Source organism: Acromyrmex echinatior, chromosome 4 (assembly GCF_024713525.1).
Source record: "Acromyrmex echinatior isolate Ae372 chromosome 4, ASM2471352v2, whole genome shotgun sequence".
Classification (NCBI taxonomy): Eukaryota; Metazoa; Arthropoda; class Insecta; order Hymenoptera; family Formicidae; genus Acromyrmex; species Acromyrmex echinatior.
Genome location: NC_141855.1, coordinates 2,612,856 through 2,628,128, shown reverse-complemented (window position 1 = coordinate 2,628,128; position 15,273 = coordinate 2,612,856). Strand labels below are relative to the sequence as shown.

The window sequence follows — 15,273 nt, the reverse complement described above, 5'->3', positions numbered from 1 at the left end:
AAAATTAGTGAAAACGTGACAGAAGTGTCTATCAGATCGTCGTCGTTGTTGTCGATATGATTTTTTTTACCGTTTAAAGATTAAATCCATCTAACTGCTTTGTCTTGTATCATAAACATTAAAACAATTTGGTAATAGCTAGAGAATTAATTAACCAAAATTGTTAACAATTACTAACCTTCACGTGGATGGATAAAATATGCATTAATTTCCCCTTTTGTAAAGCATGTTGTATAATATTAAATTATCTTACAGTGTATATTTAATGGCCCCAGCAGGTTTGCACCAACCTAAGTTGAATTAATAACATGTTCCTATTGATAACGTCAACCAATAATAGAACATTATCCAATTCAAATCAGTGTAAACGCTTAGATCGAAAACATTATATTCTACAATGTTGAATTGCATATCCGGCGGAAATGTTAATCAACCGATGGCATGACGTCAACTTTCGTGAAAATTTCATTCCTGGTCGTTAAGTTTTTTTTCTAATTCCTCGAATATTAATGGAAAATCGTTGAATGATTAACTCACCTGTCTATAGAAACCATGCAGAGATTGAAGATACTGGCGGTACAGTTGAGCACGTCGGCGCTGAGCCAAATGTGACACGAGATAGAACCGAAGTACCAATCACCCGATACTTGATAGATTATGGCTGGTGGCATTACTATTAAACCGACCAGCAAATCGCTCACCGCCAAGCTGATCACCAAGTAGTTGGAGCGTCGAAATCTTTTGAAGTATATGATGATGAAAAAGATGGTAGCATTACCTGCTACCGTCAGGAAAGTGATGAAGAGGAGCAGCGCAGTCAAAAAAAATGCCTAAGAGAAAATACATTTTTACAAAATTTCTATGTCATTGCCACATGGTAAACGTAGATGTTCTTAAGGGGATCCTAAAGTCGTCTGTTTTACTGATTATTTTTCGAATAAGTTTTCTGACTGCCATTAAAAATTTTTCTTCACAATTAAAATGTATAAATAATAATGTAGTCTAAACCGGACTTTATGTCAAAAATGAAAGAAAATTGAAAAATTACAGTTATCGGCTTCTGACACGCAACAATATTTGCTTTATACTTTGTACGTATAAAACAATTTTGATTTGGCTAGGGATTACATGAACAAACAATATTGTGTACTTAAAATTAGACTTAGATACCTAATATAAAAGATTAACTAGTTAGAAAAGAAATTTATACGTACGTGTGCATGCGATATTGATGTAGTAGTGTGTAGTGATATATCAATGACACGTAAATCGTATGTATATAAGTCCTACTGAATCGGTAATACAGACGACTTTAGATCCCCTTAAGGGGATGCTGTTGTCGACTGCAATACCGACGGAACACGCATTTCGTACTTTTCCATTTTCTTCGTTTCCGTATAAAATAAAAATCCTTATCCAGAATAAAAGAAAAAACGCAAATAGTTGTGGAAAACTACAAACCTATATAAAAAACAAAAAAATTATAAATTACAAGCTGCTTCTAGACAGGTTACATATTTCTTCACATGATATCTTCAAATATATATCCAAACAAAAAAAATTCCCTACGTTTGAATAATATATAATAATATAACGAGACCTTCAAATTATTATTTTCAACACAATATAAAATATTCTAATAATAAAATTCGACATAATTACTCGAATAATTTAATAAAATTTAGTTAAAAACGAGCTTATAATACAGGATATTAAAAATAATTAAAATTTAATGCGTTAGATATATTAAGATTTCGAGCGAAACTAGTTTCGACTGAAGTCTTCATCAGTCGCATATATGTATATACAAAAATCAAATCCAATTAACACGCAGAAACACTTCTCGAAAAATTTGTCATTCGGAATCGGCATTGAAACTGTAGATCCCATATGCTTGTGGCAATTAAATAATTAGCATGCGCAATACAAGCATATGAGAGAGGTGTAACACAAGCCAGAAGCCTGAGAAGCCTTACGAAGAAGAAGAAGAAGAAGAAGAAGAAGAAGAAGAAATCCAATTAAAACATAATAAATATCACAAAAATAAATTTCAACAGTTTCGAATATAACATCATGGATGTAATTATTGCAATGTCATATATTGATTCCATCAACTTTGTTATTTTTGTAACATTTATTATGTTTTAATTAGATTTGTTTTTTGTATTTATATGTAACTATGTACTGATATAAAATTCTGTAAAGTCAAAACTAGTTTTATTCAAAATCTTAATGTATCTAATCTCACATAATATTACAGTAATATTACAACAATGTTATTTTCCTTTTACAATATTACAATGAAATATAGCAGAAATATTGCAAAGTATCACACTAATATTAATATTTCCAAAAATGGATCATAAAAATATTGCTATATATTATATTATAATATATTATAATATATTATAATCGTATTACACTATTGTAACATTATTGTGATAATGCTATAATATATTATAGTCGTATTACTGTAATATTTTTGTGATATTTGTGTAATATTTATATAATATTGCGAGGAATTAAATCGTATTAATAATTCTTTTTTTAAATTTTATTGAATTCCGAGATAGCTCAATAAATTTGCAAAGTATTCTACTAAATTTTCTCTTTTCCTTAATTGTAATTCTTTAGGAATTCATAGAAGAACATAATAAGAATTAATACCTCAAGAAGTTACATGCACTATGTATAGAATTCCTGAGTATTTCTCAAAGTACTCATATAAAGTTCCCCCAATATTAATAGATGTGTACTTTATAAATGCAAGCAGAATAGTGATTAAAATAGGTAGATTGCAAAAAATTAACTTCAATTAGCAGTAAATGTTACACCAATATTATAATTTCTCACTCAACAATGTAAGTGCACTATACATATTTTATATATAACACGTTGTGATGTGCACAGTGGAAAGGAAAGGAAGGGTGTCAACCAACAACGAAGTTTTCACTTATATGCAATACGAACAATATATTATAACTCTGCTACAAAAGAAGTATTCTGTAGTCTGTGCCTGTCTACTTCTATCTTCCACATGTCGCTGCTTTCTCGTCCATGTCCTCAGCGTGAGATATCGTATATGTTACGGTGGCAACATCTTCTCTGTTCGAGGTCGACCTGAAAGTGGGGAATGAGACATAGTCCCCGTAACATTCCGGAGGTCGACGGATCCGAGATGAGGTCCTCCGGGGTGATCCCTCTGTCCCTGCGGTCCTATTGGAAATAGCGGTCAGTTGTCTCTAACAGCCATTTCCGATAAAGCCGCAAGGGCATGGGAGTTCCTGAATTGCCCCTGATGGTGTCGGCATATGTATCGTCTTTTGGGGTGTCACTGCCGAACCGGAAATGCAAGGTACTGGGAGCTCAAACTCCTCACAGAGAAACTCGAGAAAAATTGAATCAGTGGACTGCTCCTTTACTATTTTGCCATCGCTTCTAGCACGCATCTGATTTAGATGGATCCTACGGATCTTGCCGTACGGATCGTCCGTATATACATCACCCGGCCTCTAGTTTCGATAATGACCGCTGAGATTCATTTCCATTTATTCATGGAGTAACATGAACATGTTCTCCATTCCTGTACTCTCTGTGTCGTGTGCCATATTTCTTATCATATGAAGCCTAAGCATTGCCACCAGCATATTAGCACTGGAGATTAATCTAGGCTATACTTAGAGGAGACAAGTTTGGTAGTAGGAGGGAGAGGGGGGAAATTTTCCGAAAAAAAGTTCTAAAAGATAATAATTTTTTGTCAGACGCAAATGATTAAAAAAATTTTCCATCGATCACTAGAGATTTGTTCGCGTCGGTCCAATAATGTTCCTACTATAGCTCCTACTCACTCCAATAAGCGCGTTGGGTAAAAAAAAAACGTATATATGAAATAAAAACAGAAGATTAATAGTATCTCATCGGTGGTGCACACTTATACCAGCACCAGTGCATCCAAACGGATGTGATGCGTATTCGTGCTAATAAAAGCCAAAGGCAGTTCTCATTAGCACGGATTACATCAATTTTTGACATTACGATTTTATCGATAGTTTCACAAAATGAATATGATAACCTAGTTTTTATATCGCAAAAATGAATATTAGTGCGTTGGTGTAAGCATTGCGTGAAAAAGGCTGGCTCTTCTCAAGTTCTCTCTCTCATTCTTCGTTTCTTTATCAATATACTTCGAGCGCAAGAGTAAATGCTGAAGTGCTTCCTTTTTTTATTGTTTGTTCCGATCACGTGGTTGTTGGAGGATTGAATGAGAGCGGCAAGTATTTCACTGTCTAAAAGCGGTAAAAACCACAATCCGGTCCTGGCCACCAATAACAAAATATAAATTTCAATGGTGTCTGACTGCTAGGTAGTTTGAGTAAATTTAGAGTTGTCCTGAGGTTTCATATACATTAGTTCAGCGGAAGATTTTCCTTCTTGGGCGCTACAATTTTTTGTAGTGCAGTAAAGTTTGTAAAGAATATCTAGATTTTCTGTTCACTTCCTCCTTTTTGCGTCAGTTTTTTTACGTAACGCTTAAAGATATCGACAAACTTCTCCACAAATTCATTAGATTGTGAGTGCAATGATGCTGTTCGAACATATTGGATACCCTGTCCTTCGCAGAATTTCTGGAAGATACCACCGGTGAACTGCGTTCCATTACTGAGGATGGTTTCGGGCAACCCGTGGCGAGTAAATAAGTCTTCGAGAGTGGAAATTACAGCAATTGGTCGATGCATTGCATGTCGATGATTTCCATTTACTATATGCATCTATTATGAGAAAAAAGTAGATATTGTGTATTGGTTTTGCAAAGTCGATATGGATTCGAGTTCATGGACCCGACAGTATTGGCCATAAAGATAATGGAACTCTAATTGATGTTTTAGTAGCTCTAACACGTTTGATAACTCCTATACCTGTATTTAAAATGTCGCGCATCGTTTGCAATAATAATAATTTCTTATTGTCTCGGATCATAATGTATTAACATAAAATCCAACTGAAATATGCTCTTAAATCTTGTTGAAAGATTGTTAACATTCTTTAGACCACTTGCATTGAGAATTTGTTCTGAAAAGTTCATCAAGTGATTTCCGCCATTTGTACATGTCCTTAATATCTCACAAAAATTGATCGCGCTTAGATATGAGCGAAGTGTGATTGTATTGCATGAAATCGGCATTTGCGCAATTGCCTTTGTTCTTGCAGGATCTAGACGGATTTTTTGTTCATCGATGATTTATCCTAGATATTTGATTTGTTTTCATAAGTAATTTATATTTTTGCGACTTAAGATGAAATCTAAATTCGTGAATCTGCTGTAAAAAACTTCGTAAATTTTTCCTTGATTCTCTCGCTATTTCAATTTGCAAGAAAGCATCTGACAGATCGATAATACTAAATATTTTTTTGTTTTGCAAAAATATCATCTAGTGTTGGCAATGAGTAATGGTGCGGCTCCAGTGTTTGATTGAGCTCTGTAGAGTAGTCACCACATATACGGATATCGCCATTAAGCTTTTTTACTACTACAATGGGTGCTGCCCAGTCCAGTATTCAATTGGTGAAATACAATAATACCCATTTTCTAGAAGCGGTCCAATTCTTGATCGATCAATGGAATGGCAAAGTAGTTTATTGAATGTTTCGCTCGAAACATACTCTGATTTCTAGTTTTATGTGTAGATTAACTTTTTTGTCTTCGTACAATGATTCAGAGTGTCAATGAATATGTTAAAGAATTTTGATTGGATCATGTGCTTCTCGTCGTGAAATTTTTATAGCGGTGCAGATTGCGTTGATAGAGATTTCCCCAAGGCCAAGTTCGAATCAGTTAGTGCCTAAAATATTTAGATTCTGAACGCTCATAAGAAAAGTCTATCTGTTTTAAAATAATTATTGCACTGAACAGTGCAGATGAATTCTCCCAATATTTGTAAGAGATTATTGCTATGGAGGCATTTTGTGCAGCAAGTTGATAAGATGGCTTGATTCAATGTCCTCTATGTGCGTTCGAATATAGTTATAATGTCGGATACGGTGTCCAACTATACTTGATGGAGATTTCATTGATTTGTACCATGATGTGCTTCCTTCAATTTCTACTGATAATTTGTTTGATCTAAGATGAGTTGTTTGCTTTGGATTTGGGAAGTATCATAGTATTCTTCTTTATATGCTTGTTATCCACATAGTTTGCATTTGTATGTAATTTTCGTTTGCACTTGTAATCATGTAAATAGTACATTGCGTCACAAAATTAACATTGGGTTTATTTGCAGATTTAAGATTCTCATTAACATCTAATTATGATTCTTATTTTGATGCTTATAAGCATCAAAAATTATTAAATTGCATGTGAATTTAGTAAATAATATTAGTACCTTAGTTCTGCTGATAATTGTGTTTCAAGATCGAAAAACATTTTGGCGCGTAGTTTACGAAACAAACATGTACAATTTACATGTATAATTTCACACAAATATTAAAACATTAAGATCCACTTTAACTGAATATATATTTTCATCAGTCCAAATTCTTATCATATTGTTCATATTTTAAGTCTGGTCTCATATGTCAAATTTAACCCGGAAACATATATATATATATATATATATATATGTGTATATACAACGCGCGCGTATACACACATGCACATTTCCTTTATAAATTAATGCGCATATATGCAAATAAGAAAATACATGAAAATAAAGTTAAGGTTAATCAAATTGTAATAATTTTATAAATTTTATAAAACAAGAATCGTTACGATTATGTTGCATCATAAATGTATCAATCATGCATCATAGTGCATATTTTTATTTTTATTTTAATCATAAAATTTTGAAAAAACAAGATGTATTACGCAAAAATTTACATATTTATAAATTATTAATTGTATCATAAATAAATCTGTTTATTGAAACGTCGCACATCGTACGTTTACTAATTATTTTTCAATCATTTTATTCGCGGAGCAACGCGAGAAATTGTGACTAAATAAATTCGGAGCTGTTTATTTTGAAGCAGAAATTAATTTTATCTTTTAATTCATAATTATAAAATGGAAAATTTTCAGAATACTGTTCATATTTATCATTCTTTACATTTTTCTTTACTGTACGTACTTAAACGCATTTTCAATCGTAAATCTGACTACAGACCAAGAACTCGGTCCGAAAAATTTCAGTCCTAGATACGGTTCGAAGCTAAATCCAACTTTGATTCCAGTTCTTTATCGTGTAGTTACCGGGTGAATTTCAATCCTTTTCAGTTTTCAGTAATTATATATTTGTAATGGTTATCACTAAAAGAATTGGAACTGAAAGTTGAATAGCTTCAGACCATAACCGTAACCAGACCGAAATTTTAATCCGTAATGTAATTTCGATCCGAGTCTAAGATATAATTATTGCATATATAGAAACGTCTACTTTAGAAACTTCTAACTTTAATTCGTAATAATCCTTCTGATTCAATCGTTTTTATCCATATTTTTATCCATATTTATCTAGTTATTCATTCAAAAAAAGAGTTTTATTCTAAAGCATAAAAAAAAATATTGTCGCTCACTCATTCACTTACTCACTCTTGCGGGAAGTGTGTTCATGTTAAGAGTAAGTATACTTTATCATTTACAGAAAACTAGCTCTTTTGATTATAGTTATACAATTGTGTTACAATTGCGTCGCTTACCTCTATTGCATTGTAGGGAGAAAATTCGCCGGGAAAATTTATGAAGAAAGAAAGAAATGTGGTAGCTGGCTGAACATCATTAATAAGCGGCGTGGAGTTTGAATAAATAATTGATGTTACAGCATTGATCAGATCTTCCTTCTTTATAAAGATGATATCTTGTGATGCCATTTTGATGTTTCTCGTATCCTTTCGATCACTGGATGTGAGGATTCACAAGCGTACAGTATGGAAATTTTAGCCTTAATTCCAAATGGAAAAACTCAGTAGCAGTTTCTCTTTATCCCACAGTCTTCATCAACTTTCACTTTCTGCAAAATCATGATCTCTATGAACATGAACAATGATATTCACTACCATTAAAACAAATTTGAATATATGCTAATTATATACATGCTAATTTATTATTAATTTATTGATCTATTTCCTCTTTATCTATTTAGAAGGATTAATATTAAAGATAAAGGTGCTGAGTTCACGTTACACTAGCATCAGGAGTTAAGAAAAACATATTTATACAGCAAACCATAACAATAAAGTGCTCGTTACATTGCATAGCAATACATAAATAAGTTTAAGAGAACGACCAAGTGAACGAGCAAATAAACAAAGATGTTGAAAAAATGCTTAAGTAACTATATATTTCAAATTTACATAAGCGATAGACGTTTCAACTAGGCAGAACATTTTTCAAAATTTACATGAAATCTACATATTATATAATTTAACTTATGTTACAACAGAACATAAAATATAGCATAAGTACAAAAAACGAATGAAAATTAGTCACTAAAAAGAGACCAAACCAGTAAGGACAAATTTTCCATAATTCCTTTTTTTATAGACACGGAGATCTATGCTTTCACTCCTTTTGTGATCCAAAGATTATGATATATTTTCAATGATTAATTAGGAAACATTTTTTAAATTATAATCGTTAAGAATAAAACATCTAATAGCAGATTCATCATTTACTAGCGAAAATCAATTTTATATATACGTCAAATATTATTTCAGTCAAAAAATTGAAATTTAAACAATTAAAATTCAACTAATAAAAATACCTAGATAATTTATGTTGCATAAAATATCTAAAAGACATCTGTTAGATATCTTATGTCTAAAAGATACCTAAAAGACGTCTTTTAAATAGACGTCTTATGTAACATGCATGTTATCTAAATAAAAAATTTAACAAAAAATAAAATCTTTAGAAAAAAAATTATAAAAACAGATTAAATGTATAAGGCTTTGTCCAGTCTAAAATTTTGATCTCCAATCGTTAATGTCTTCCAAAGATGAATCATGAAAACAAGAGTACAAAGTAAAAGTTGAAAAGAAGTGAAAGCATAAATCAAGATCTTATCTATAAACAAAATTTTGGAAAATTTGTCCAAACTAATTTAGTCTCTTTTTAGTGATTTATTCTCAGATTTTTTTAATATAAATTAACATTTCATTCTTTATTGTAACAGAAGTTAAATTATATTGTATGTAGATTTTAAAAGACTGTATAATCAAAACGTCAATTGCTTATGTAAATTCGAAATATATAATTAGTTTTCTATAGCTTTGTTAATTTAATCGTTTATTTGATTAAATTCTATTAAACTTATGTATTGCGATATACATAGAGACCATGTAAAACACACGATAAACGCAAAAAATCAATATTAAAACTTTATTCTAAATTATTGCACTAAGATATTGAATATTTGAAATGGTTAGGTATAAATACCGATGACATAAGCGCCAAGTAATAAAAAATAAGGAGTTGAGTTAGCACTTAAGTTTAAATTAAGACGTAAAGTAAAAATTAAGTCGAAAAAATCAATTTTTTGCCGATCGAAATAAACCTTGAATTTGAGAATACTTATATTTATTTTTTATTACGAATATAATTTTTTGAAGGTGTTGAATTCAGTTATGATGTCAAAAATCGACGCTGAAAATAAATATATATTTTAGTAAATGTAAAGTTTATATAATCATCTAATTTTATCTAGATACAAGCAAGTATTGCGTACGTCATTAGAAAAATACTTTAGAGATTTATTAAGATATTCTAGCATTATGAACGCGGATTATTGACATCATCTTTGAATTCAAGGCATTTCTCCAGAATTTTGCTGATTTTTAACCTCATATATGAATTCAATACTGTTCAAACTATAAAACACTTGAATTTAAGGTTTATTTCGATCGGCGAAAAATTGATTTTGTCGACACTCTTCTTTGGGACTAGAGTTATAAAAAGTAATAATTAAATTAATATTTAATTATTAAAAGATATAGTAGTGTGTCTTGCGCCAAATAGAAGCATAACGTGAGAAGCATAACTATGCTCAGCAAATCAAAATGTAACTGTAATATGACTTAGGAAGTATATAAGAAGAATAATATGTTTCATGGTTATAGAGACGAGATATAATTGTCTCATAATTTTGAGGGTACTTTAAGAAAATAAAGATATATTTCTTTCTTATGTTATGTAATCATAACAATTATTTAATAATGTAATCTAGCACACATATAACTCAAAATACATAATATACCATAAATAACATAAATATATTAATAACATAAATATATTAATAACATGTTATTGTAATATAATATAAACATCTTTTTACATTATTTCTGTGCATATATATATATATATATATATATATATATATATGTGTGTGTGTGTGTGTGTGTATATAAAATATATACAAAATAGGTACAATAATAATAAAAATTAATGCTATATGGTAAAAAGTGTGTAAAAATGATGTACCGTTATGTATGTAAGACTCAATTTTGAACTAATCGTGATTAATTAGGAGGACTGTGTTCGAAGAGACTTTATTAAAGTTATCAATATATTATTCTATATATATATATATGTATATATATATATATATATATATATATATCATCTATTAGACATAAAGCGATACTGTTAAATCGATAGTATCAAATTTAATCTAATTTTATTTCAGTCGCCGCTACTTTTATATAGTGTCAAATTGACACTATATAATTCCAAATTTAACCATTGTTTTAGTATAAAATAATAATTTATTATAACAAATCTTATTTCGATAATTAATCGTTTTATTAATTGTTAAAATACTGTTTAGCATGACATTCCAAAATACACATAATAAACTTATAGCCAAAAAACATTCGAGGGTCCAAAAAATACATCCGAAAGATCTTGAATCTCCAGGAATCTCTAGGAGAATCGCCAATTTGATCTACAGGGTTGGCCATATTCGACGGAAAGATCTGGCAAATACTATAACTTTTGACAGAGATGTTAGATCGAGTAACGACGTTTCCCATGATTGAAAAAAAAAACATCTTTCCGAATATGGCCAACCCTGTATATATTCTTATAGGATGTTTTTTTCTTACGAGAAACGCATCTATCATGACGAGACTGCGTACTTATCTGTTAAATTATAATATTGCATTATTTCCTATAAAATATTAGAACTAATATTATTGCAATATTTCCAAAAAAATATTAAAATTTTTAGTATTGCAACAATATTGCTTCAATTTTTGTAACATAGCGCCATTAAAATATTGCTGCAATATGGCTGAAATATTTCATATTGTAGAGGAGATGTATGCAAAACGAGTTGGCGAGTCTTCTGGAAATTCCCAAGCCCTTTGGGTGTGCTTCCTAGGCTCCCGAAAGTTTTTTAATTATAACTTTATCGTATGTATTTTAGAATCTCCTGAAAATTTCCAAACTCTTTTGAGTATACTTCCTAGGCTCCCAAAAGTTTTTTTATTATAACTTTATTGTATATATTTTAGAATGTAATGCTAAAAAATAATATTTCAGTAATTATAAAACAATTCATTATTAAAATATCGCATAATGTTGCTGCAATATATCTGCAATACTTCTCTAAATATTGTAGCTATATCGCAGAATATTAAAGTAATACTTTATTTTAGCAGACATAAGAATATTACAATATTACAGCAATGTTTTATGAAATATTGTAATTTTTCAAAGTAACATTGCTGCAAAGTACTGTAATATTTACTGCTATAAAGGATTGTAATTCTATACATATAAATATTGAAATTCATATTCCTTTCTTCCTGTATATATGTCTCAATCACAATTTAATTTTACGTACATTATTGCAGATTTACTATTTTATATAAATTATATCAGTTAATGAAGAGTTCACCAATATGTACATTAATAGTTATTTCACTTACGATTAATTAAAATGTTATTCATATTCATAAATGGAAAGTATTAAATTTAATTTTCCAGTTACTACGAACTTAGTATGTACGTAAATAATCTTTTTAGTTACGGAGAATTTAAATTTCATACATCAATGTATACATGTTAAATGTTAGTGAAATTTAAAAACATTTTTAACAGTGTACGATTAAACTTGTTAAACGGCAAGACATGTGAAAAAAAGTGCCTCAGTCAAATGTCAATCATTATTTTTTTTTAATTTTCACGTGTAAAAATAATACACCTGGATTTACAGTGTAGCAGCCATCGATGAGTTTTCACTGTAACTCTAAGTGTACACACATTATGTAAAAAAATGACATCCTAGCAAAAATATATATAATGTAAAATACGACGCTTTGAGGTAGTGTATCTCGAAGCATAAATAGAAACATCGCAATAAAACACGCGGAAAGGTAAGAAAAACGTATCACGACATTCAGCTTACGCTTCGCGTAATTAATTACGTCATTTAACATATCTAATTGTGTTTAAATGTATTTAATCATGCTAAATAACGTGATTTATGATGATATATATATAAGAAATGTGTAAGAAAAACTTCAGCTAAAATAACACTATCGGATAGTGTAGACGCGATGCGATAAAACACATAACTGCCATGCCAGGCAGCAACTTTCCCTCATCGCACGCCGCTGGCGCTGCCATCAAGTGAGGAGCAATAGGCCGTGCTGCGAACTCGCGCGATGTGATGTCACGGCACATCAGCTCAGACGTTTTATTTTTTATGTCAAAAATTACAGCGAATATTGCAAAATGGTATAAGACCTTTGTTCCCCCTGATCCCTTCTACGATTCTAATACTGCTCGTACACCATTTTTGGGACACCCTGTGTATATACAGGATAGACCATTTTAATAAATATCTCAAAAAGGAGAATTTTTTCAAAAAAAGTTTTATGATTTCAAAAAAGAAAGAAGATGATGATATTTGTTCAGTTTGAGAAAGATATCCTTAAGCTCAAATCAAGGTTAAATAATTTTTTTTAAATAAACCACCACTTTTATTGCATATTCTTATAGCTTTTTTCAAAAACTTTCCTAAACACTAATAAAGTTTCTTTTTTTCAAGTAAATTTCGAATTATGAGGTTTGAAAATTGTAGTACTGCCAGCATTTAATATCCAAGATGTTGTCCGACTGACAACTAATACTTTTTAAATGTTGTTCAGAATTATGACCTTGATAATATTTGTTGAGATCAATATATTTGGACGTTGCTCCTCTTATTTTCATTTTTAGTGTAAAAATATGTATGCGCGCGCGTGTGTGTATATATACAGGGCCTGTGTTCCAGACCTATGGGATCACCTCTCATGAGCAGATAGATTGGATTAAACTGAGTAAAAACGTCTTCTAGCATTTTGCAATTTTTGCAACAATTAACAAGATAGTAATTTCTAAAAATCGCTGAATAGCATAGCCTACCGACAAATACAAATGCGTGACGAAATAAACCGCCCATCGTCGTAGGTTGCTACACATGCAAGAAGTTGTTTATCATAAGCGGCCTTTGCAACGCACAAGCAGCAAAAGAAAACATCTCGCGATGAGCGGTCGTATCGTGTTGCGCGCTTACATTTGGTGGTAGGCTGGATACGCATTTATTTGGCGATATTTAGAAATTAATATCTTCTTAACTATTGTAAAAATTGCAAATGGTAGATTTTTACTCACTCAGTTTAGTCGCTACTTGCTCACGAGAGATAATCCCGAGTGTCTGAGACACTCTTGCTCGTTTCCACCAATGTAAATTAACTTTACCAATATAGATTAATTTTAATGTCGGTTCAATTTACTCTTCATCTTTTTCTAATTTTTAGAACTAGAAAAAGATGAAGAGTAAGTTAAACCGAGATTAAAGTTAATCTATATTGGTGGAAATGAACATTTGTATATATGTATAAGTATCTTGAATGTGTGTGTGTGTGTGTGTGTGTGTGTGTGTGTGTGTGTGTGTGTATTGGATAATTCTGTCAACAACGCTCGTGAGCAGGTAGAGCGAACTAGACTAAAACAGAAAGTTCCTTATCATTTTACAATTCGCGATAATTAACGAGATATTAATTTCTAAAGATTGTCGAATAAGAGCGTCCGCCTGATCTACTATCGCCAAGCCCATCAATCGACTTGACGCGCAGGCTACGGAAACTGGGAAGTTGTTCACTGCAAGCGACTACGGATAAAAGGCGCGTAGCACAGGATCCCCACTTCAAGCTAAATAATCAAATTTTGGTTAGAACAGAATTTTTTAATTAAAAAGTAAGTTTTTGTAAGTCACATATCAATAAAATAAATAGTTATTCACGTCAAAATTTCTTTCATAAACAGCAAGTGACAATACGCGTGGACAATAAAAATATTCTTTCATCCTTTTCGCGGCATTTAAAAAAAAATTACAGTGAGCTATCATTTTATTTTCCACATTACTTTGCGGTAGATGGCATGGCACATTTTTTTTAAAGTGCTATCACAGTCTAATCCACTCTTTTTGCATATTTTAATGCAAAAATTGTTCGAAGTTCTCGAACAATTCCTTTCTCGTTCTCGTAAATAAAGTTCGGCCTTCGAGTAACATTGCACATAGCACGATATGCCATTTCTGTATTAAAATCTGCAAGAATTACTTCTCGTATCTCAGCTTTTATACCATTACGCCTGTGCTCGACTAAATCTTTGATGTAATGCCAAACGAGATAGTTGAGCACGTTAAGATCCAGTGATCGTGCCGGTCAGATGATTGGACTACTTCGACCCATCCACCGCATAATGCGTGTGTAACATTTTGTGTGGCTGCTGGGAAAAATGTGGAGAAACCCCGTTATGTTGAAAAATCAGCTCCGTCGCGAAGAGGAATGTCCTCTAGAATCGTAGGCAAATCATTTTCGAAAAAATGTGCGTACATGTTTCTGTTAAGGTGTGGCGGAAGGAAATAGGAACCAATCTGAAAATGAACTGAAAGTTTTATTATTACTGAAAGTAAATAATTTAAGTAAAGAAAAAAAATGCCAGAAAAAGTTTCTTATAGTCATGAATTTACTACATACGATTCGATTTCCGATTATTTCTGCACATACAGGAAATTACGAAAGATTCCATTTGATGTGAAGGTGCCTCCAAAGAATACAGTCAAGAGAAGAAGCATTCTGCTGACACTATGTGAGAAACCCTGTGTATTTTAATATATATTAAAATTATTAAACGACAATTAATGTATATTAGAAACAACGCAAAAACATTAAACAAAAATAATAAAAATACCTTTACAAAAGTAAACGCACTGTTCTTGATTTCTC

At 31.1% G+C, this 15,273-nt stretch overlaps 1 protein-coding gene across 4 annotated transcripts in view; it reads right to left on the bottom strand.

The window, feature by feature from the left end:
* Positions 1-15,273, bottom strand: part of LOC105147432 (5-hydroxytryptamine receptor 7) — a 43,302-nt gene that overhangs the window by 10,116 nt on the left and 17,913 nt on the right. Inside the window, exons 1-3 of one of the 4 annotated variants that reach the window (XM_087406010.1) lie at positions 7,696-7,831; positions 1,215-1,461; positions 538-830 (exon numbers count right to left, since the gene is read on the bottom strand). In XM_087406010.1, coding sequence (XP_087262136.1) covers positions 538-671 — 134 coding nt within the window. In that variant the 5' untranslated portion in view covers positions 672-830; positions 1,215-1,461; positions 7,696-7,831. Of the gene's footprint in view, positions 1-537; positions 831-1,214; positions 1,462-7,695; positions 8,024-15,273 lie in introns of those variants that run through there. The other 3 variants (XM_087406011.1, XM_087406009.1, XM_011058428.2) reach the window with 3 other exon arrangements.